General features: G+C 41.5%; 4 protein-coding genes across 4 annotated transcripts; all 4 read left to right on the plus strand.

The window, feature by feature from the left end:
• The first annotated feature begins 117 nt into the window (after positions 1 to 117).
• Positions 118 to 7,394, plus strand: tmem196 (transmembrane protein 196). The gene is made up of 5 exons (XM_017041419.2): positions 118 to 500; positions 2,493 to 2,549; positions 4,162 to 4,297; positions 4,553 to 4,671; positions 5,160 to 7,394. Exons 1-5 carry the CDS (start codon positions 336 to 338, stop codon positions 5,229 to 5,231), a joined length of 549 nt encoding a protein of 182 aa, XP_016896908.1. The 5' UTR covers positions 118 to 335; the 3' UTR covers positions 5,232 to 7,394.
• Positions 7,395 to 7,469: 75 nt separating this feature from the next.
• Positions 7,470 to 10,243, plus strand: polr1f (RNA polymerase I subunit F). The gene is made up of 4 exons (XM_008332040.3): positions 7,470 to 7,803; positions 8,186 to 8,327; positions 8,705 to 8,913; positions 9,045 to 10,243. Exons 1-4 carry the CDS (start codon positions 7,502 to 7,504, stop codon positions 9,511 to 9,513), a joined length of 1,122 nt encoding a protein of 373 aa, XP_008330262.1. The 5' UTR covers positions 7,470 to 7,501; the 3' UTR covers positions 9,514 to 10,243.
• Positions 10,244 to 19,695: 9,452 nt separating this feature from the next.
• LOC103394640 (fer3-like protein) lies at positions 19,696 to 21,065 on the plus strand. Its single transcript, XM_008332048.2, has one exon. It carries the CDS (start codon positions 20,505 to 20,507, stop codon positions 20,976 to 20,978), a length of 474 nt encoding a protein of 157 aa, XP_008330270.1. The 5' UTR covers positions 19,696 to 20,504; the 3' UTR covers positions 20,979 to 21,065.
• Positions 21,066 to 22,741: 1,676 nt separating this feature from the next.
• twist1a (twist family bHLH transcription factor 1a) lies at positions 22,742 to 24,793 on the plus strand. The gene is made up of 2 exons (XM_008332041.3): positions 22,742 to 23,964; positions 24,342 to 24,793. Exon 1 carries the CDS (start codon positions 23,377 to 23,379, stop codon positions 23,932 to 23,934), a length of 558 nt encoding a protein of 185 aa, XP_008330263.1. The 5' UTR covers positions 22,742 to 23,376; the 3' UTR covers positions 23,935 to 23,964; positions 24,342 to 24,793.
• Positions 24,794 to 24,944: the final 151 nt, after the last annotated feature.

Raw genomic sequence — 24,944 nt, forward strand, 5'->3', positions numbered from 1 at the left:
TTTATTGAATTTAATTGTCCCCATTATAATTCGCATTCAGTGTTCAGGTTGGATGTGGCGTGTACTTGCCCCCCCCCCCTCTCTCTCTCTCTCTCTCCAACTACAACTTCTTCTTGTGGCAGTTCTTCCCAGCAAACACAGACCGTCCTCTGGTTAACTTTTAAATATGTTTGTACACCACCACGGAGCAGCGGCAGCAGTACCACCGCATCATCCACCTGGCTCCGGGTAGCGGACTTTCCTCCTCCTCCTCCGCATCCTCGTTCTCCACCTGCTCCTCTCCATCCTCTTCCTCCGCTGTCTCCTGCTGGAGCTTGAGAGATGCCCGGGGAAAGATGTGCTCCAGTCGCAAGATCCTGTGGAGCCTGCTCTTGCTGTCCGTTGTGGAGGTGGGCCTGGGTGTGGCGAGCATCGTGCTGGGAGCCGTGGGCATCAACCGGATACGGGGCGACCACAAGCCGCTGCAAGGCGACGCGTCCCCGGTGTGGAGCGGAATGTGTGTACGTCCCGAGAGCAAGTTCCTTCTCATCCTGTATGTAGTTTAAAGGTTTAGCACCTCGGTGGAGACTTATTCAAGACACATCCACTTATCTGTCAGTTTTAAAAGCACATCTGAAGATTTATGTAGTGACAGGTGGCATGTATTTAAAAAGTTTAAAAAAAAAATTTGAATAATTTTATCTTGGCTATTTATTACACATCAATAATTATTTGTATGGTTAGTGTACAGTTGACTATGAACCTGTGGGATTTTTTATGTAAAAACAAAAACTTCCTTGCACAGCTACAAAAGTACCACTGGTGGTACTACCAGTGGTACTTTTGTAAAAAATGGAAGATATTTAGTGTGTTTGGGTCCGTGTAGGTACACTTTAAAATACATCTCTAAATGTTATTAGGCAGTGCTTTTGAAGATCAAGAAGGGGAAAAAAAGGGCAAATGAAAATGTGACGCATCTGATCTTGACATGGACTGATGGGAGTAGCTCTCCAACCTGACCCTGAAAAGAATTGATGGAGGGATGGAGGGATTAGGAAATTCTTGTCACAAACATTCCCTCATTATAAAATAATAATAATTATAACTAAACACCAACCCATCTGCACTTTTAATTCATGAACCTTTGGTAGACGTTACTTTCATATCCTGTTGTGATACCTGTTAACAGTTACCTTCTTATGGTCAAACATGTTTGTCCACATCTCATACAGGGTTTATGAGCTACGATCACAGGTCAGAGGAGATGTTTCAGTAATTCATGCCTGAATTGTTACTCTATGCCCCGGGGGCAGGGGGCGGGGGAGATAGAAGGGGGGTAAAAGCATTTACGCACAATCATCCTCTCACTCTCCTCACAAACATCCTCTCTCTCTCTCTCTCTCTCTCTCTCTCTCTCTCTCTCTCTGTTCTGCATTTTTAAATGAAATGTTGATTTTCTGCTTTATAAATAACGTGACGTGAACCGCTGTACATATTCATCACTAGCGCTTACTAATGGACGAGCGATAAAGAAACTGTTTGGACAAAACATTTTCAGCAGATAATGGGAAACACTTGAAATGTTCCAGTGTGCCACCGTCGAGCTGTGTGTGAAGACTGCTTCTCCCAGCCTCACTGTACAGCTGTTGAGGGCAGTCTGCTGACTCAGCTGCCCCCGTCTCCTGATTATCCTCCTGATATAAGGGTTGGTTTCTCCAGAGAATCCCATTAAGGCCGATTGTATGCTCCATGCTGACCTCTGCCCCCCGAGGCCAGAAATCTGTGGTCAAGTCAAATAACTGTCTTGAATGAAGTCATCACCACAGTAATTGTCCTGATCCTACACTGTATGACGTTTATATAAAGTAGCCTCCAAACTGACTCTAACTGCTCGTGCTCTAACTGACAATCTGTTAAAGTGAACGACATGTCATCAGTCGATCAATCAGAGGTGGCAGGAACTCAGGAGTGATTTCACCTGTGGCTGCTTTTATTTAAAAACCCAACCTGAACAAAGATCATTACCTGACTCTGTATGGGGGCTCATGTTTGCCCCACTTAAAGAGCAAAAGAGAGACAGAAGAATGTTTGTTCATCTGAAGGCAGTCAGGCGCCTGGATTGTAACTCTGGTGTTTGTTTTTGAGGAGGGAGTCTTGAAGTCACTTAATATAACTGTCACTATCATTCCAATCATTCCATCAGCCCACGGTGTTGGTGTGAAAGCCCATTGTAACACACAGTTCTGGTCCTAACAATGCACATCTGCCTGTGTGTGTGTTTGTGTCAAGGTGACAGTGGTTTTCTTTTAGCTTGTGAAGGATCAACCAATATCACTGTGGTTATCTGTGTGCGTGTGTGTGTGTGTGTGAGAGAGAGAGAGAGAGATTACACTTTGTAATATGAATCCGATGTGTGGAATCGGTTCCATCTCAGTATTAGTCTGTGTCTTTTGACAAACTTACTGGAACTTTTGTATCTCCTTATTTATTCATGTGTTTTTGTCTCTCTTCAGTTTCTGGTCTGTGGGATGTGTGGAGTGCTCTGCGCTCGAAAGAGGACCGGCCTCACTGTGAGTACTTTTTCCTTTATGTTCCTTTCTTCTTCTCCCACCTTTTTTTGCCCGGGAACCATTCTAATAGGCTCAAGTCTGTGGTGTTATTCAAACCATGGCTATTTGTCAGGTGTGTCAGGTTTCATACAGGTTCGCCAACGTCTGACTGCAGCCTTTGTGTTAATAGAATAGAGTTTTTTTTTTACTTTTATTTTAGATTATGTTCATGAACTGGCAGACAAACATGAGGGATTTCACTTCACAGCCCTCTTTGTTACCCCAGGGGGCAGGTGCTGTTTGGAACTGTTTTTCAAAAGGTTCAGAGAAGAGTGTGTGTGTGTGTGTGTGTCCACAAATGTTCTCACAACACTTAAAAGCTTCAATTATGGATATGACAGATATGCCATTAAATAGCCACACTTCAACCGCACGGTATGAAGTAAACGCACTTACACAGTCACTGTTTATGTGTTTTTGAATCATAAAAATGGCAGGAAATTCCCCCCCAGCCGACCTCCCGCCCCCCTACACACCTTGTGTACTAAAGACACACATGGTTTGTATCAGCTACCAAAGTTCACGAGCAGTATCTGTGTGAGGGTGTGTTGTGTGTGAATGACATCGGAGGAAATACGAGCAGACAGTCAGTCACCTCTCTTCTTCTCTTCCTGTCGCTCTGTCCATCTATTCTGCTCACTGATCGCCTGGCATACACCCAGTGTTTCTGACTCTTCGTGTTCCTCTGTCTCCTGTGGGAAAGGGCACGACAGATCTGTGTCATCCTGCTGTAACAGAGACGTCCCTCACCCTTTCTCTTACTCTGCATCACCCTTCCCTTCCCCTTCAGTGTCTTTGTTGCTGTTGTTTCTCTCTCTCTCTCTCTCTCTCTCTCTCCACCACCACTCATCAGCTTCTCTCTCTACCCTCTCTGTCCACTCTTTCACCCTTTCAGTCTTTTTATACTTGGACTCGCTCCATCCTTCTCCTCCTCCCGTTGTCTCCCACTGTCTCCTCCCTGCTCGTCTGCCAGTGGGTTGATGATTGCATTAGGTTGGTATGACTGCAGACTCCTGCCAGCCGCTTCCACACTTCACTGGATAATGACTGAAACTGGAGCTGCCCTTTTCCATGCACTAAAGGAATCTGTAGTGGAGCAGTAAAAATGGGAACCTGCGGCCTGCGTCACCATCAAAAGCTCCACCAAATCAATGGGATCCACTTACTGGGTTTGAGCTCCGCATCTCCAAATAATAATAATAATAATAATAATAATAATAATAATAATAATAATAATAGAAATAACTCAAACACTGTGAAATGCAATTGATCAAACTCTGAAAGTAAAGCTGCACCAAACATCCACATCAATCACAAATGTGCGCACAAGCACAAATATAGAAAGTAAGTGGTGCAAGCGTATTTACAAGCTGAGCTGTATTTCTGAAAGAGACCGTGTGCTCTCGGAGCAATCCCATTTTCAAAAAGGAAATCCAACATCATCCAGAGCTGACGAATAACAGAGACGGAGGCTCGATAGTAGTTTATTCATTTATATCTCCCATCACATTTTGTCAGTTGGTTTACTGTTCTGCTAACAGACACATCCGTCTCTCCGTCACTGATCTGGCAGATGATCCTGTTTTCGGCCTGCTGTATTTGTGGTCTGATTGGTGGAATTCTGAACTTCCAGTTTGTTCGAGCAATGACCAAGCGGCCGGATTCTATGCACTCCATCCACCTCGCTGCGATGACTCTGGCCTGTCTGGGTAAACGCAAACAGCTGACACAACACAGTTACAATGTGACACGTTCAAAATGCATGGTGTTTTCAAATCTCAATCTGTAGAATTTGGACTTGGCTTTCCTGTTGATGGACAACAATACTGTCTGACTGAAGAACAGTCTGTCCATAGAAGTAAAAAAAAACATACAGGCTTTTAAATCTCAGATTAAGCCACCTGATTATACGTGTAGTGTGTAGTTTGAGCCGGTGATCACCAAACTTTTTATTGTTTTTCCAGGGATTTCCTCCTGCACCCTTTCAACATGGCTGACCTGTCGACTGGCCAGCTCGGAGCAGCAGAGGATGTTCCTGGAGAGAGAGCACTCATTGCACCACTCACATGAGATGACAGAGAAGGTGAGAAAACGTGGCCTGTACTGTTGCTTTATTCACACACTGTATGTATGTGTATTTTAAAGATGGCTGCTTACTTTTTGAATCTTTTTTAGAAGCCAAGTAGAAAAAATAAATTTCCTGAATGAAATACCAATTCAATAGAGCTTTTATAAACATCACATAAGAAAATCATAACATCCGGCATAAAATGCTCTGTAAATCTTTCCTCAGGTTTATCTGAAAAATGTGTTTTATGATCTCAGCTTAGCACCTTACCTTTGGAACACTGCGTTCTTCATGATATAATGACTACAGAGGGTTAAACTTTATTGACCACTAATGGACAACAGCACTGTTGCTCAATGGCTGCTGTCTTTGAGGGGCTACGATGTTTCAGTTATTATTTTACCGTTTTTTGTTTGTTTGTTTTAGTCCAGGTGTTTCTACCTTGACCTGATCTTAAACTCCCTGCTTGGTTTATCACCTGTGTTCAAATGTCTCTGTAACAGGAGGTCCTGGACAACTCCAGCAATGGTATCCCACAGATCTCCTACAATGGACACAGTGCAACCTCTCCCTGATCAAAAATCAGCAAAAGTGAGATCCACACACTCAAACACACCATGACAATGAGTGGTGCTGGGCTACCAGTTAAATGTAGTTCCTAATTTTACTTAGGACGCTGACGCTCTGTGGGCTCTGCACAAATTCCACTGTCTTACCTTTGAACACACAGCAAAAAGGGTGTGTTTCTTGTGTTTCTGACTAATGGATTTGTAACCACACCAGGTCGACCTACACCAAAGCCAGGATGGAAGGTGGCTTTGCTATATAATCTTAAGAGCACAAACCAAGCATGCAACAAAGAAATACCATATTACTCTCAACATGTTTATTTATCCCTGGGTTCATGAAATGTAAGTTGAGATAGTCTTTAGACCAGGGGTCTCCAACTTTTGTTCTCCAAGAACTACTTTTACAAAATTAAAATGGCTCATAGCTCAATTCGAACAAACAAACTCAATAAGCTTTCTTTGCCTCAACATTTACAACATGTCACTGTTGATAAATCACATTTTTCATTAAAACATCACCAAAGTATTATTAGTCCACAAAAAACATCCATCTATTCAAGGTCCAGTATTGTTCCTCCATTTTGTCCAAATAACCTGTTTTTATTTTATTTTATTTTATGCATAATATCTCTGTCTACTGGCCACGTATAACACAACCGACTAAAGCTAAGTTTGCTACCACACAGCATCAATGCTGCGTTTATGTCATGAAGATTGACAAACACTTGTAGAATGCAGTCGATTGTGCTACTTGTGGCCAGTAGACGGCGATACTCTGCAGAAAATAAATGAAAAATAAAAACAGGTTATTTGGTTAACATTTTAAAAATGCAAAAGAGACCACTATTAACCCTGCATTTCTTCACTTTTTGAGCGAGCAATTAAGTTTATGAAAATCTAAATGCTTTTTAGATTTATAAGCCATTTGCGAGCTAATTGGAAAAGAGCGGCGAGCTACTAGTAGGCAAGTGACGTGTTGGAGACCCATGCTTTAGACAATGTCATTTATTTTCTAATGAAGGACTGCATTGGCATGAAAATACTTTGCCTCCTAATGTACTGTACTGTACTGTACTGTTTATTCACATACGACGGAAATCTAGTCATACGTACTTATAAATGAGACATATTTTTTGTAAATGCTTCTTGTAGAAGTGATTTAAAATAAAGTATTAAAATCCAGCTGTCCGGGTGTATGTTTGTACATTCTTTCTTTTCTTTTCTTTTGAGCTGGTTCCTAACCAGTTACACAAGCCCAGATACTAAAGCATGTTCATGTGAAACAATTTTCAATGGGATGTTTTGACAGCTACAACTACAAACCATACACTTATTTAAAAACAATGAAGAATGACTTCTATGTGGTTGTACACAGTAAAAGGGTGTTGTGTTCTGCTCAGGTTTCACACCCTGTATTAACACACTATGTTAGCAACACTCTTTACTGAAAAGGGTTCTCAGAATCCAGATAAAAGAATTCATGCACTGGGATGACAAATGTACCAGGGTACAATAGATAGGTGCCAACTTTAATTTGGCAAAATACGTGTACTGTGTTCACAAAGGTGTGAATGTGTGTCTAACATAAACAACCTGCTAACTGACACCATGTCACACATCACAAGTGAACGTTGGCTTTGCTGCTCTCTGCTGAATGACCTTCTCTGCTGTCACTTACTCATAAAACAATCAAAACACCCGTGTATTTTAGGTTACTTAAGGTTACTTCTGCACAATAGTCATGATAACCTGATACCAGAGTGGCCTGAGTGATACTTGAAGTGTTTAAGGACAGGACTAGAAATCAGTGATCAATGATCAGGAAATAAGGATTCAATTGTTTCTTAAAATCATTATTGCACAACGTAGTTATATTAATTTCACATCAAAATGTTTTAAATAATAAAAAATATACCTTAAACATTTGACTTGGACAACGGTCACATTTTCTAATAAATCAAGTGGAAACGACATCTGCAACATTTGGGGGCACTGCACTGTCAGCGAACAAAGCTTTGTTAATCTGAAACTTTATAAACAGAAATATATTGACACCAACAGATTTTTATGTATTTGTTAAAGGACTGAGTTCCGTGAATATGTATGTATTTTAAAAATGATATATAGGCAATTACCTTGAATTTAAACATAAATCCTACTGAGTCGTTTTATTCCAGAAGTCAATCCACCTTCCAACCAATAGGGGTCCTCAGAGGGAGAAAAATAATCTTTACAACGGAAGTCGTTTGGCTGAACTTCCTGTTTTCCTTTGCAGCATGGCGGATATGGAGCATGCTCGTGACGACTCAAAACATGTGAACGTTACAAGCGAACCTCTTTTCAATTCTAGCCTGGTCCAAACAAACAGATTGCCCTCTGTTCCAGAATGCGATGCGTTCGCGGTTCCGTGCTTGATACCGTCATTCGCGGCCGCCGCAGAACTGCTGTCAGCGCCCTACTCGTGTCTGGTGTTGAACACGCACCACAGACATATTGTCCTTCCGCCCATGTACCTGCACAAGAAGAGGACAGGGATCAGGGGAGAACTAGAGACGGAGCTGCTCAGGTTCTCTCAAAGGTAAGGGCGCTAAACAAACAAAAAAGAAGCAGATTTTCGGTTGTATGATGGACATATCCTAAAACATCCCTGGTCTTCTCGCAGCGAATATAAACAAGTTGAATATTTTGTAGAATTGACAGTGACACACACACCCACACCCCTCAGTTATCACAAACCCTTGTGTCACACTTTCTTTTACCTACAACAGGAAAAACACTTGTTTTCTAATTAGAAACAGCTATACGGAGATAACACAGTAGTTCTTGGCTGCCCTGGGTGTTGACTGCTTGTCCCCTGATATTTACTCTCTCTGCTGTGGGCTAGTCTGATAACAATAGTGTGTCTCTTCATAAAGAAAAAAAAATCTTATACTGCCTTAAGGTGTGAATGTCTCCTGCAGGCTAAATGGAGTACCTTTGGCCTACGACAACATCAGGATCATTGGTGAGAAGGGTGACATCTATGATGACAGCAGCTACATCCACATGGACATACAGGCCGACTTTGTTGTGTTCCAGCCCACAAAAGGGCAAAAACTGCTGGTGAGATTAACATTCAACAGTTGTTGTTTTATTGTTAAACATTGATGGAAACAATTGTTTCTTATGCGTGTTAAAACATGCTGCAACATTATGGCAAAATTATTATTTTCATTATTCTTTCATAATTATTCATTATCACATTTGTAGGAGAGGTTGTGGCTAGATATACCTCATATATGTTATTTGTAAAACCTAAAATATATATTTATTTCTCTAATTCACTAATGTAAAAACCATCTTCTCCATTTAGACCTCTAATTGCTCATTTGTTTAAAAAAATGCAGGATAAATTGTAACTAAAACTCATAAATAACATTCCAAACAACAAACTAAACAAAACATAAGCTGTTTATATGTGATTTGTTTGTTGTTTTCAGGGCAAGGTGAATAAATTGGGTATAAGCCATGTAGGCTGCCTGGTGCATGGCTGCTTCAACGCCAGCATCCCCAAACCAAACCTGGTCTCTGTGGAAACCTGGAGGGTTGCAGGACCGAGGATTGGATCAGAGCTAGAGTTTGAGGTTATGGCACTTGATGCTGACAATGTGGGTGTTTTGCTGGTTAGAGGGCGACTGGACAAAACCAGGCAAGTGTGCTCTCAATTGTTGTATTAAATGTTTCACCATTTCAGGCCTTAGGCACCCTTTTATACCATATATTGTGTGAAATGTCTCTGCACTTATTCATTTTTGCCCAATTTCTTGTGTTGATGCTCAGGGTCCAGGAGTTGATAGCGATGGAGGAGAACTCACAGATGTGCGTCTCCACAGAACAGCCAGAGGCAGCAGACACAGATTCTAAACCTGAACCTACAGAGGACCAAGAGACAAGCAAGAAAAAGAACAAAGAAGAAGTAAATGAAAATGATGCATCACCCCCCCTCCAACCAGAGGGTGCCGACACATCTCAGCCTAATGGGACAATAAATGAAGAAATAAGTAATAAGGGCAAGAAAAAGAAGAAAAAGAAAAAGGAGAAATGTTTAAAAGAAGAGGAGGAGGAGGAGGCTGAGGTCACTACTATGGATGTCCATGGCAGTGACTCCAGTGGCTACATTAGCGACAAGCCAAGCAAAAAGAGGAAGCATGAAAATAGCAGCGATGTTACATCACATGTGGATGAAGAATCAGAAACACCAAAGTCTAAGAAGAAGAAGAGGAAAAGTGTCATTGAACTGGCTGCATGAAGCTGATGAGATTCTGTAATGTGTTTGACATGAATTCAGCCATTGCAATGACAGTCAAATGTGCTGCGGTGCCTTATTGTGTAGACACAATTTTCAGAGCAGTGTTTTCAATAAACTCCCCCTAATGATGGACAGCTATGGTCTAGACACTCTCAACCTAAGACAGTGATTACCAACCACTGATAATTCACCAGTTTAATTGAATTAGTCTAAAAGGTATTATTGTATTACTGCTGCCTTTTTTCACTATGGGTTAGTGACAGCAGAACAATTAAATATTATTCCACTAGGTGGCAGTGGGTGGCTATAAACTGAAAAATGGTGACCCGGGACTGTTCAAAGTCTTTGTGTCTTTCTTCAATTCCAGCGTTGTGTTCTACTAGACAAGCACAGGTTACATACCGAGTAATTAAATTGAAGCAAGACAATTATATTTAATTACATCCAGTTATTGTGACGTTTTTATATGGCGCATTACCAAACAAATGTTAGTGTCTTATGCAGACAAAAACTGTCTCATACACCAACACGCTTTGGAAGCCTTAGAAGAACTTGTCTGTGGTTTTCAGAGTTAACGCTGGGAAGTGAATTATTAAAGACTTTGTTATATTACTCAAACATTTGCAGCATTGTTATTCAACAATTTCTGGTTGTGGATTTGTGGTGTGGTGTCTTTTATCAACTCTAACCCTAACCAATGTTCTTCCAGAATAAAAATATATTTTGACAAGTTTGTTTTTAATTCTTTGATTAAAAAAAAAAGTCGTAGAATCTTGGATTTTCCAAAACAACAGTAAAATAGTACATTTCACACATTTTGTCTATTGCAGTTTCTCTCCTACGCTAATAGGCGTCAAGTGTTGAAAGACAGCTTAAAGACCTGCGTGTTTTCTTTACCCCCACCCACATCCACACACATTTGCTTTGCCTTTCATTGAGGAGTTAAATTAACTGTGAGGTGCTAAGAGGCAGACAGCTTATCACGGACAGATAAGAAGCTGGATTTAAGGTGGCTTTTCTTTGCTTCTTAAATATGGTAGATTCCTGTCAATTTGAAATTATTTATTTTAAATAACTGCACTTTAATGAAGCAAGCGATATGTGCTGAACAACTTCACAACAAGTTAATGTGAATTTTAAAGAAATATCAAACAACAAAAATAAAGTCTGAGTTGAAACATCAATGCATGCATTAAATGGAACTGGTGGAACAATGAGGCTGCTTTTAAAAATATTTACATCAGTTAACATTTCCATGGAGAGTTTATGGTTTTGTATATCAACAATCTTCTTTTCCTGTTGCTAAATTGTATTGTGGTGATGATATAGTATATACACAGTAGATGATGACAATAAATACAGTCTGGTTTTTACAAACTGGAGGTTGAGAGCACCATCAACACTAAAATTCAAAATGGCCTCTGCTCAGATCTGTGGTGAGTACACTCTTTGCTAGCTCCATTGTTTGTTTGTTTCTCATCACACTTCCCTGTTTTGTTGCATATTAAAAAAACAACAACTATAGACTATATTGTGACTAAAAATATTTTGTTTAGTTTCAGACATGTTGAGCTGCTCTGTGAGCAAAATAATGCATAGAAAATGGTTGTCCCCTAGTTAACCAGGCTAGCTAAGGCTAGCAACAAACCTGCACCGTATTAGCACCAAACCTCAGAAAATAACCTCTTTGTTGTCTGTGTCAAAAACTGTTTAAAAATATTTTAGGTCTTAAGTAAAAGCTTAACCAAATATGCTCAGTGATTTTAAGACTCTCTGTGTTTTCCAAGACATCAAAATCAGTGTTTAAGATTGACACTTTTGTTCAGTTTTTAAAGTAAATATATCACCTGTGACTTCACCTTTAAAAAGTTGTGAACATCATCATTATTCAATCTTCCTTTGATGAAAATTGATGAGATGGTCAGCTTTTATGTAGTACCTTTGATAACTGCAACTGACTAAAGCAAAGAAATACGAAAAGAGAAAAGTTTCACGATGTAATGATGAACCTCTGCAACACACAAACAAAGACATTAAGGTGAAGATTCTACAAGGCAGTGATGTAATATTACAGATGCCCTGTGCTATAAAACAACAAGGAGAACACACATTACTGACCAGCTGTGACCACACAATAACAAGACATTTTAATTTGGAAAAGTGATTTAAAACCAGGATCAACCAGGATTTGGACAAAAGCACCAGTGGCTGAGTGAGATATGGAAGAACAGTCTGCAGTTGAAGTACAAGCACAGTTTTCACTAAAGACAAAGGCATCAGAAATGTGTCAGGTGCCGTCTTCTGCATTGACAAATGTCTTACCTGAAAATGAAACCAACAAGTCATTGACTGATATTAAAACTGATGAACAGTCTGCTGTTGAAATTTACACAAAGACTGAGACTGGCTTCGCCTGCCAGCACCCAGTTAGTCGCCTCTATCAAAATCCATATGATTGTGTCTACCAGTGTCCTTCTGACTACGTCTACAAATGTACAGTCGGCTATTCTTATCAGGGCCCCACTGATTACAGTCATCAAAGCAGTGCTGGCTATACGTACCAGGGTCCAGCTGACTACGCACACCAAAGCACAGTTCTATATGCCTATGAGGGCCCAACTAGCTATCCCCAACAAAACACAGCTGGCTATGCTTACCTAGGACCAGCTACATTTGGGCCTCAAACTGTTGGCTACACCTACCAGGGCCCAGCTGACTATACACAACACAGCAAGGTTGGCTACAACTACGGAGGCCCAGCTAGCTACATCTACCAGGACCCTGCTACCTACGCTCATCCAAACATGGTTGGCTATTCCTACCAGGATCCAGTTAATTATGCCCAACAAAGCACAGTCGTCTATGCCTACCAGGGTGCAGCTAACTATGGCCACCAAAGCACAACTGGTTCAACATACAGACACGTGCCTTTTAATAGTTACAGAGGCCATTCATCTAATGCCTACAGAGGTCCTACCTACACCAATTACAGACGTCCATCCTATACTAGCTACAGACATCAGAACCACAATAACTACCGACATCCAGCCTTTAACAATTATAGACACAAGGGCTACAACAACTATAGATGTCCACCCTACACTATCAACTATCGTCATCCAATTTACAGCAACTACGGATGTCCAACCTTTAATAAATTCAGAGGAGCAGCTTACAGTCAGTACAAGGATACAGCCTACAACCAATATCCAAAAAAGTATGTGTGGAAAAACAATGCACATGATGTATCGGGTAATACCAAAACAAATGTGTCACAAGCTGCTGTGAAAACAGGAAACCAGTCGGCCGCAGAAACCATCACGGAGAGTTCGAATGAGAAGACAAATATGATAACGATGCTGAGGGAAAAAATTGCCATGCTTGATCTAAAAGCTGAATCGGACAGAAAGAAGGAGGCAGAAAACTGGCTTGGCAACGTTGAGAAGTCCGTGGATCATGAACCAGCCACGCCCATGGTACAACAAGGACAAGAAACCTCACATTGTGCTGTGGTCCAAATGCACGAGGACCTGGACAAGCAACGGCATGAGTGGCACCAGGGAAAGTCTTTTCTGGTTGAGTCTTTGAGAAATGCCAAGCAGGGCTTGGATAACAGAGACAGAGAAATAACAACCTCTAGGGATGAACTGATGGAGAAATTAATAACTTTAGATAATCAAGCTGAAGAGACTGAAGACGCTCAGAGAAAACCAAAGAAACGGGCTGTGAAAAAATTGTTCCTTCAGCTGCTGAGAAAAACAGGAGGGACCTAAGTTTTCTTGGATTTCTCGCATCACGTTAAACTCTCCAAAGACCTCCAAACCTCCACTTCAATGGGAAGTCTCATTGACCCCCCCGCCCCAGAGTATACTTTACCTTACATATCTCAGCAAAAGGGACAATAAACCAACGTGGTTATACCAAGCTAGAGTTGGCCAGGACTATCTGATAACTGAGGCGCTATGATCATTTGTGCAGGTGCTATTTTGTTTAAACTAAAAAAAAACCCACCCATTTTCACTTGCTCTGGGTATTTTCAGCACGTTACCTTTTGTACTGTAGAAAATTGAATTCAACAATATACTTTTTTTTTAATTTTGAAATTCAAACATTTACTATTTTCTTTTTGTTTGCCAAACGCATTATCTTAAAAAGATGTCAAGGAGTTCGTGTTTTTGAATGAGCTATTTATGTTTGTTTCCTCTTGAATCCTAAGAAATCCTGTTTTATCTCCCCTATATTTTTTAATATAACAAGCTGGTGTTTTTGAAATTCAAACGTTTACTATTTTCTTTTTGTTTTGCCAAACGCATTATCTTAAAAATATATTTTTTAATATAACAAGCTGGTGTTTTGTTCAACTAGAAAAAGTGAGCAGTGCGGTGGTGTGACAAGTAGAAACATATACTGTATGTCACAGCAGATTCATGAAGTATGGCATATTCAAACATTTCCACAGATATTTCCTACTTTATCTTTTCATTCCTCCTATCACTTCTTCTCAGTGACTTCTCTTCCTCATCCTTATTTTCCTTCCCCTCTTGCTCCTCCTCCTCCTCCTCCTCCTACTCGTCTCCTTGATTTATAGGAGGCGGTGTGCAGTTCACACACATTCCACTTCTGACAACACCCCCGACGCCCCCTCCACCTCCTCACCACTGAGCTCTCGTATCACGGCACGGCCGTTCATCTTCATGAGCCTCAGATTGTTGCAGGAGTGGAGACAATAGGAGAAGTGGACAACATTTTCATATTTTGAAAGTGCAGGGACATTTTAGCAGGTTGTCAACTTTAGACTTGTGGAAAAGTAAAGCCCAGGCTGAGGGATTAGGGTTAGGAATTTTGATACTATGTTTGTGGTTAAATGGCTTAAAAACCTCTTCTTTTTTATTTATTTATTTGTAACAGAGGATCTGGTGTGTATGTGTGTGACTAAAGTATCTTTTGTGTCAGAGTTTCCAGGCACAAGAGTTTCTACATGAAAAAAAGAAACAAAACCTTGATCCACAGCAAAAACACAAAGACCTGTGTCACACACTGACTGGCTTAATTCTCTCATGCAGACACACCACAACACATCCACAGCCCACAGCCCGCAAATCCCCATCCTTGTCCACCTCCGTTAGCCAGTCCTAATTAGTCCTGTGGTCGGCACTGTGCTCCATCCCACAGCCCAAATGGCAACAGGTCATAAAACCTTAAGTGTTTCACCAGTCAAAGCCGTGCAACTGTGGCCATATATCCACCGACACGGTCCAAACGAGACCGGGCTGTATCAAAGCCCATCTCTCGCAGGCCTACTAATGTCCATGGAATCCCTTTATGGCTGTTTCAAAGATATTTCTCAGAATTTCTTTTGTAACACAGCGTTGCATCTCTGCTTTTTTTTTTTTTAATATGCCCTCAGGTAGGAAAATCGCCCATGCTCACACGGAGACTGGCTGACTCAGGCCTTAAACTCATTCCCAAGGGATCTGTGTCTGCACACACTTGTGTACAAGCACACACACTATTAACCCCGAAAGTAAACATTACTCTTGGTCTGTGAGTTGGATTCCCATACTCGCTTGTCTCCTTGGTATCCAACGCCCACTGTTCTCAGGAACTTGGGTGATGTGTGTTGCCAGTCAGCACTTATCACATATTCATGAAGTTTGAGTCTTTAAAGTATTGCACCATAGGCTCGGTGCTTACAGTCGTCTTTAATGGACCGCAGATAGTACACAGCGCTGTTTTATCGTCATAGACTCTACTGCTTTTCTGTTCTTGTTTTCTCCACTCCTTTCACGCAGGGATGTCTCAGGGTGAAAAACAGAGCAAGTACAGTAGGTGGCAGTGGAATAGCTCACAATCCCACAATGAACTGAACCAGGTGAGGCAGTTACTGGGATTACTGTAGTTTAGCTTCACCTGAAGAGAGAACAATCACTTTAAGAAATTACATTTTTAGTGTATTTTTTTCACTACTGTGTTGCTTACTGGACCATCAGTGGTCCTTAAACCCACTTTTTTATTTATTTCACATCTTTCGATATTCAAATAATATTTGTATTAATTTTCTGGCAGTTTTCATGCAGAGACATCCCTACCAAGAAAGTGATACGAAAATACATGGGATTTATTTTTGATAAAAAGAACTGAAATTATACTTTTATGTGTTGTTTAGAGTCAGGTAGATTTTATTTAGTATGATAGCTTCTGGTATCTGGTGTTTTACGCTGCTTTGTGTGTATATATGTATGTGTGTGAGGAGGGAGGGGGGGTCAGATTAATAGGGCTCAGTGTAATCAGAATGTAATGGGAGGCTGGTCTGTGTCTAGACTTGAGTTTAGACCAAACTACAACTCCTACACCCAAAAACACTGAGAAAATGTGGCAGTAAAGCAAAACAAAATGTGTTATTTTATCTTAACAGAATCCACTCATTATGATAAAATCATCGCTCACACAGACAGCACTGATAAAAGCATTACCCAATCATTTAGCCACACTGACATTTATGTGTATGTGAGGAATGTAGTTTACTGGACAAAAAGTCAATGTAAAAACTGTATTCTTAATGATAACTTTGAGCATTCAAATCCAAAAAAAAGGGGAAATATATACTGTATATATATATTTTCTTAGAATACTTTACCACTTGTGCAGATTAGAGTCAATGATCTCAGCTGTGGCTCTGAATACAATAGAGTTTTTATAGTAAAATTGCAGCCATACATATAATGTAGTTTTATAATGTGACATTTTAAAATCCAGATTTTGTTTAGAGATTTTTTTTTTGCTTTCTCTCTGGCAGCACAAGCCTTGTCATCCACAAATTTCCAGCTCACTTTTTTTTCTTCCCAAAACAGTTTTGGCAACAGAGACAGAAAATAATGGGCTGGTCCATGCGGAGCAGTGTAATGAAGACATAGTTTTACATGCTCATTTTAGTGGTGGCGCTACAGCGACAGCTTGTTTGGGCCATTAAGAAAGATTTTATGTTCTGAAATACTGCCAGGGCAAGAATACATTTTTATTCCACCGTTTTGCACAATCCAACATTTTCAGAGCTTCAGGACAATTCGTGTGCAGTGTCTGATTACAAACAACAATAAACCATGTCCCACCAACAGAAACAATCTGTTCGGATACATTAGTTGTGTGTAAGTTGTGTTTGCAGAAGTGGTGAGACTCACTTGTGTTGTGTGGACAGTGAGGTGTGAGTCAATTCTCAACCACATAATGTTATTGTCTTAGTGTGACATCTTAAATTCACTTTAGCATCATTTCAGTCTGGCCTACATTGACACATATTTAACACAATAGTGACTCAGTTATTCACTTTTTAATGTAAACAAGCTACACGAGCTAGCAGATTATGACCACCCTAAACAACATTTAGCATCACATGACAAGGCTGCAATGGCAGAGTCCATGGAGCGAACGCTTCCAACCTCCATTAACTTCAGCATCACCATCCATGCCGTCAACGTTTTATCCGTTTGACAGTCATATTTAGGAAACTCAACATTCATTTAAGAATTTGATCCTTTAAACAAATGTAACACAGCACCCCTAAATACACAGTACAGACTGGTGACCGTCTTTCAGAAAATAAACACTGACGTTACTCAGACAGATATGGGGGATGGAGAGGAGGCAGGGTGCTGACATGGGTGGGGGAGCCATGCCATGCAGTAAGATTTTTTAATGTGAGGCTGGATTAAGATGAGGAGGGTAATTCTGAGAGGCAAAGCTGAGAGCAGGCAGTGGTTTGGCCAGAAGGAGCTGAAGGTTTTAAGGAAGAGGGTGAGTTGGAGGGGGAGCTGAGTGAGGAGATATATGATGTGGTATTGGGGTTTATCCAACCTCCACACACACGCACATGCACACATGCATTAGCGCTACCTCTGACTGGCCACCCAGCTGTGTAAACATACAGTGACTGAGTGCTGGCCTCAGTGCCAAGCCAATCAGAGGGCAAGATGTAGAGGAAGGTGGTACGAACGAACCAATGAGGCGACTTCTGAGGGAGGAGAGAGACAGAAAGAAACACAGTGCCACAAATAAATAAAGAAAACTCTGGGGTTAAACTAATCCTACTCACTGCCAGCATCTCCACTGCCTTTCTCACTGTGCAAAAACAGAGCAAGTGTCGATTTTTTGGAATGTTTGCTTAATCAGCAAGTGGTGAAACGAGCAATAGAAAATGATGGAGGTGTGAAGAGAACCTAATCGGCAGAGAACCCAGACGAAGAGAGACGCTAAAAAAGTAAAGTCAGAAAAAAATAATAAGAAAGCAGCAGAATGAGGGGAAGGTGTCCAGTGTCTGATTTACGGTGGTTGTGGGAGATATTTGGCCGTGTTCATACAGCACACTCAGGACTGGGCCAAAGGAGTAGTAGGAAGACAGATTTACATGGTGAGAACAGCACTGGCTGTTCTGAAGCAGCACAACGTTCTCTGCTGATCTCTGTATTAATGACCCTCCGAGTGTAAAAACACAATTCTCACTTTTTTACAATCCACACTCGAAGTTGTGACATCATTTTACTACAGTGTTAGAGTGATGTATGGACTTCTAACCAGTAGGTGTGACTAACTTTCAGGAGAGTCCTGATTAGTAATTTGCTTTAGATATTGATGATGATTCAGGACTGTTCAGCGACCCTTGTTTGGTTAGGTAAGAATGAGTTACTGAGTTACCTCTTTGATTTATGTGACTTTGAGGAATAAAAATGCAACTTTACCTCTTTGATTTATGTGACTTTGAGAGTTAGACTTTGATAGGTCCAGAAAAACCTGCAAAAGCTTTGAGGTTCTCAAATTACCCTCTGGTGCCATCAACAGGTCAACCAAAGTTCTGTCCAGTGCTACCTCTAAAATAAAGTAGAGTCCAGCCAATGTCCTAAAGAGATACTGTGTGTGTGTGTATGTGTGTGTGTGTGTGTGTGTTTTGGGGTTTTACTCCTTATTTAAGACCAATATTTACCCAGCAGCCCCAGGGTGAGATTACCTCATGTTCTCCCGCCCAGCTGTGCTTTCTCAATGTTTCCATGACAACCAGTGGAATGTCCCATCATGTTTATCTGCCCACTGAAGAAACAGTGAGGAGAGAAGAAGAAATATAGATGGCCATGATACGTGTAGGTTCCTGAACATAGTGTGAGTTAAATCAGCAAACAAAGGAAGTTGATCACTACTTCTACTAGGCAACTGTCAGGTTGATGAGTAATGATAACAAAGTAATGGCTACATGTACTCGACTACAAGTGAAAATGTGCAAATTGTCTTTAAAATGTGTATTTATTGGCAACATTTCTGGTGCTACACCCACATGACAAGTTCTTTGAGGTTAGACTTCAGCCCTGGGGCCTAGGATTGTCAACTTTAAACAATCCAAGAAAGGCAACTGTTTGTGTAATTTCGACAATTACACAAACAGATATTTTAAATGATAAAATGGAATCTCTATTTTTGTTCATATGTGACTGCTGCTCTATTTAAAGGTGTTGGATCAATTAAATTGATTGACCTAATCAGACTTTTTTATGAACAAATCATTCTGTAACAAAGGGTCATTTTAGAAGCTTGTTGTTCTCCCTTTTCTGTGACGTCTGAACTTTCAGCAAACAGAAAAACACCGCATTAACAGTCGCCCACTTACTGTGCTTATTTTTGAGACTGAAAAGTCTGAATTTTCATGCCATTTGGAACAATCTGTCATCATGAGTCAGCTCTCAACACGCCCTTGCTCCACTGGCTGAGTTCAGCAAATTTTAGAACACAACACACTCCTACTTAAACCGCCAAAACTGAGTTGACCTTGATTAAACTGTTCAACCCACAAACACCTACAGCCCAGGATTTAAAAAAAAACAAACGTCTGGACTACGTCTTAGTGTTTGTATAAAACAGAGCCATTTCTGCTTCACTTTCACTCATTAAGTGGATCACTGTTTGTGTTCTCAGTGAGACTGCCATAATACACCTTATCAGATCATATTAAAACTTAATTAATGGGCAGAGGGAGGGAAGGAACTCCTTTATTACCCTGTGTGAGATATTGGATTTGTATCTGTTCACATGACCTGCACAGCAAAAAAAGTATTTTACAGTTTGTCTCCCCAAAATAAAACACTGCACAATGTGTTTTTCTATATCTAGCTTTAAAGATTTTTTTAGAATTTTTTTTGTGTGATATTATCATCAAAATCCAGAGAGAATAGGGGACATTTCTGTTGTTGGCCTTCAAAAGACAATGAAAAATGAGAAAGTTTTCAAAGTGAGTTTTGGTCAAACTTCAGCAAAACAGCGTCCTGGTCAGAGTACGTTCAGACTTGGCTTATTTGATATTTTATCACTACTCAATTTGTTTAAAACCTGTGACACTGATGCTGAGTTCTGACCCGACTGGAGCCCTGCGTGGCCCTCTCAGCAGCTCCTGCCGTGTGGACACTGTCTCTCCATGGGAACGGACAGTTAGGCTATTTGCTTTAATTTGCAACAGAAAAGCTTGCGGTGTATAGTGACAGTTAGGGAATGTTCTATTTGGTCTTCCCTTGGCCTGTTTAAGTGGTAAAAGTGTCATTATTTAGTCTCTGAAGCGGAGGAGAGAGTGCAAACAGGACTGTGTGACCCTCTGTCAAAACCCTCCGTTCTTCAGAAGCTCATTAAGGGCCTCTAGGACAGCGCATCCATTGGTGGGGCCCTCCAGTTTCCTCTCTGCCCGTTTGTAAGCCTCTCGGTTCGTATTGAACCCACACACTGGCCGACTGACGACAGGAGTGGACTCGATTTAGAGGCAGTGGGGACGGTGTGAAGTGCTATATTAAAACAGCAGGAAGCGTTGGATTTGAGCCAAATAGGATCTAACCCCCTTGAGCTGAGTCCGGATTTGGGTTGAGTATTTGGAGATGTTTTTCGGGGACAGTGTCCAGCCGATGACTTCTGATGGCAGACGCATCAAAGTGACAAATTCTCCACGAGACTCCGTTTGAAGGCAGAGGATGGAGCTCCAAGGCCGATCCGTCGACTCCACCTTGATAGGTTTTGTCAACGGCATAAACCTGATAGATTTTCCTCAGAAGTGCACGTTGGGACCAAGGCAACAGGTGGGTGAGACCGCACCCAGCCTCAGCAACCACGCAAGGCTGACCCACTCGTCACCCAGAGACCTGGACGACGAGGCGAGCTCCGAAGATCTGTGCACCAGGCACCTGGTGATGAGCCCGACTCGGTACTACAGCCGCGGGGGGCACGGACACAGTAAGTCCAAACGCAGGCGGATCATCACGGTGGTCCAGCGACAAGCGGCTAACGTGCGGGAGAGAAAGCGGATGTTCAGCTTGAATGAGGCGTTTGATGAACTGAGGAGGAAAGTTCCGACCTTCGCTTACGAGAAGAGACTGTCACGAATTGAAACGCTGCGTCTGGCCATCGTCTATATCTCCTTCATGACGGACTTGCTGGAGAGCTCTTGAGAACAACATTGTTATTTTGCGGACACTGGACTAAGCTGGAGACTTGATTTTTTAAAACTGTCTCTGCTGACTTTAACAGCCCTGAAGTTTAGGACAACACCTGTAATTGTCAGACAAAACCGTAGTTTTATCAGTTTTATTATTTTCGCTATGTGATAATTGAGCGATAATGCTGTTACTGAATACCCGTAGCAGGCCTTTTCTTTCTTATAGTCGGAAAGAAAAAAGAAATTTTTTCACAAAATAATAAATTACCTCCCTTTAGTAAATGCAACAACACAATTCAACTCAAAGGAAACGTCAGTTTTAGAGTATTGGGGACAGGTGTGTTTCTCAGCACCATGGACAGCGACACACCTGACGACACTGTCCATTAATGGAGGAGTTTACTTCTATTTAGTTAAGTTTGTGATTACACTTACGTGTTGTTTATAGTGCAAAGATAACGTAAGATACAAGGAGTGGTGGCGGTTCTCCTTTGGGGAAGTTATCAACATTTATTATGAAGAATTTCCTAAACAACTAATTTTATTTATTGTTGTGTCCTACACAGAAACGTCATTTAAAAAGTACTAGTTAACAAATAAAAAAAAACAGTTAAACTATAAATATATATATATAAATATAAATATAAAAGTACTAGTTAACAAATAAGAAAAAAACAGTTAAACTATAAAAATATATATATATAAATATTTCAACCGTCGTACATAAATATTTCTCCCCTTCTTCTTTCTCTCACTCTCTCATTTTTTCTTTTTCCCTGCGAGTCCATCTTTATCCACTTTTATCACCTCTACTGTTTGCTCGGCGGTGCAGCCGTGCACCGCCTTCAACATCCCGCTGTGAGCGCGGATCCGCCCCGAGAGCTCCCCGTGACGGCCTGTCTTTAAACCTGAGCCGCGGTGGTGAGATCCCTGCGTGACACAGACCCATTCAAGCACATACCTCAACGAGGGGCTGCTGACGGGAAAATAAACACGTCTCTCTGCTTATACGAGCAGATGCCTCCTGCTGTGACGTCCTCCTGTGTTTCAGTAGGGCTGAGAATTTTCATCACCACTGCCGTGGCAGTCAAAGCAAGCAGGGCCCAAATCTAGGGTTAGAAACTGACATCAACAGACAAGGGCTTTTAGAAAAAAACTGAGCCTTAGTCTCAGTCAAAACAGGGTTCTGTAGTCAACCTTGATTAAAAAGAAATTGCCTTATTTCATCTTAGATCCGCCTGAAAATGTGACTCTGATTCTAATTCTAATCTCCTTCAGTGAGTCAGACTCTCAATTAAAAACCTGTTGACTAAACTTCAGTAATATTTTCTGTGACTTGACTCAGGCACTAATACTGTACATAACTTATACGTAGACTGGGGCCTGAAACACTTTGAACCCAACTTGAATTTTTCTTCAGTCAGTCTGTCCTGTAGCTACACTATAATGTAAACACTCAGCTGGGATTTAACTTTAACTGTACTTTACACTGACATAACTCGAGCTTTTCTTCATTGACTTATTGACTAACTGAAAGTGGACTTGGTCTGAGCCCTACTTAATTCAGAATCATCTCAACTTCTTTGTTTTTCTTTTTTGAAAATAACTTTGTATTGAAAGTCCCAGGGTCGGCGGCTCAACATATAAATATTTCTCAGTGACTTGCGCTCTGACTCGGTACATTGGTGACTCGGTTCTGATTCAACATGAGCTGTTCATACTTTCACTTGAGAAGCTGGCTTGCACTCCACACTTGTTCTATGCCTCGGATTATAATTAAACCCCTGGGGATTAAAGTGCAGCTTGACTCAAACTTTCTTTACTGACAGCGACTCTAAATTAAACCACTGGGATTATATTCCAACTCGACCTAAACGTTTCCCCTGTGACTCAGACTTTGACTTAAACCCATGGGACCCAACTCAACCTTGTGTGTGGGTTTGGAAAACTGTGGGCTTAACTACAACATAAGAGGCATGAGAGGAGGAGGCAGAAATAATTTGGGGAAGGATGCAGTGAATTGACGGATCTCTAATATCAACATAACTCAACATCATAATTCAACAACACCACATCACACTCTACAGTTGGATAAAAGCAATCCTACATGTCTTAGACTTTACTTCTAATGTTATAACAAGACCTCTCCTTCTCACACAGTATTATGTTACATTCCTCCACCCAATCACAGCGCTCCCCAAAATCCTCCTGCCTGCTCCTATAAGAGCCCCGAACGTCCCCAGTCTGACAGGAACCTCTCCCTTTCTGTGGCGCCCGACATTTACCGTAACACCAGCCCACACCCCACTGCAGGCGACTCCTCATTACCTGCGCTGTTTGTTGACGCATGAGAGGTCAAGTCAGGGATTATAAGTGTTCTCTTCACTGAAGACAAGTCTCGAGAAGCGACGATGCGCGAAGAGGACTCCTCCCCGATGGACAGTGCGGGCAACAGTGAGGAGGAGACCGAGCGTCAGCTGCCGCGCAGAGGCGCAAGGAAGCGGCGGGCGGCAAGAAGGGGCGCGGACACAGAGGAGGAGGAAGGGGACGCGCAGAGTCCCAGCCCGGCGATAAAGAACAAGAAAAAGTTTAGAAAGAGTTGTGACAGCGGAGGCGGCAGCGCCGGGAGTGGTGGCAGCGAGGCCAGCAGTAGTCCAGCGCGCTCCTTTGACGACCTCCACACGCAGCGTGTCATGGCCAACATCCGAGAAAGGCAACGGACGCAGTCTCTCAACGAGGCATTCACGTCACTGCGGAAGATTATCCCCACTCTTCCTTCAGACAAACTCAGCAAGATCCAGACACTCAAGCTGGCGGCGCGGTACATCGACTTTTTGTGCCAAGTTCTGCAGAGCGATGAGCTGGATGCGCGGGGGACGAGCTGCAGCTACGTGGCGCACGAACGTCTAAGCTACGCGTTCTCGGTCTGGAGGATGGGGGGTGCCTGGTCCTTGTCCACTACGTCCTAATCAGTCCACTACATTTGATGAGACAGAAAGGTAAGCTCAACCTCTACGCATTTTTCTGTAAAAAGGAGCATCTGTGCGGAATTAGATAGAGATTAGATGAGATTTTACGCACACTGTATTGATTCATTTTACACTATATTTTTTTTACTAACCATTCCCAGACTTCTTGACAAATTTGTTTCGTAATGTAATAGAGTTTGGTCCCTAGGGACGTTACAAAACTTTTAGTACACGCATAACTTTCTCACCAGCCACAGTGTTTTGCAATCAGGGCTGAAAATGGGAAATTCCCACGGTTTATATTAAGTAATGATGTGTGAATGGAAAAACGTGCACTGCGCTTTTATTCAGAACGCGTTACTGTCATGAATGTATCCTCATCAGGTTTATTTCCCCCGTTTTCACAGATTCTAGACCTAATCCAGAGGATCAGAACAACCCTTCAGAAAGACTGAAACAGGCCAATCACAGCCGCTGTGCCACAGGCCTGAGAGGAGAGCGGGCTTTTCATGTTCCTCTTTGCGTGGACTGTGATGTCTGCAAAGGAGCACTTATGAGAAAGACATTTTGGACATGGAGAGAGACAGACCACTGCGACCATGAATGTTAAAATCGAAACCAAATGAGCTTCAAGGACCTGCTCTGTTTGACAATGCATTCCCATTTTCTCTGTGACACACCTCAGATTCACAGCAAATGGACTGTTTTGTATTTATTTTTATACACAGGTTCTTTTACCCTCTTTTGAAAAAGTTATTTATTTTCAGAATATCATGGAATGCTGAACGGATCTGGAGAATCTGTGCATTTGTGTTGTAAATATTGGTACATTGTTGAATAAAATACACGGTATCTCTCATTCCTCTCAGTTGTTTGGACACTCATTGCTCAATCTGCTGAAGTCATGGTTGTTTTTGCACACAGTGATTGTTTTGTAAGGGAAACAAACTTATTTCACATAGCCTTATTTTTGCTTATTTTCATGTGTTGGAAGCCCACCACTGCAGAGG

This window comes from Cynoglossus semilaevis, chromosome 18 (genome assembly GCF_000523025.1).
Source record: "Cynoglossus semilaevis isolate Cse_v1.0 chromosome 18, Cse_v1.0, whole genome shotgun sequence".
Lineage (NCBI taxonomy): Eukaryota > Metazoa > Chordata > Actinopteri > Pleuronectiformes > Cynoglossidae > Cynoglossus > Cynoglossus semilaevis.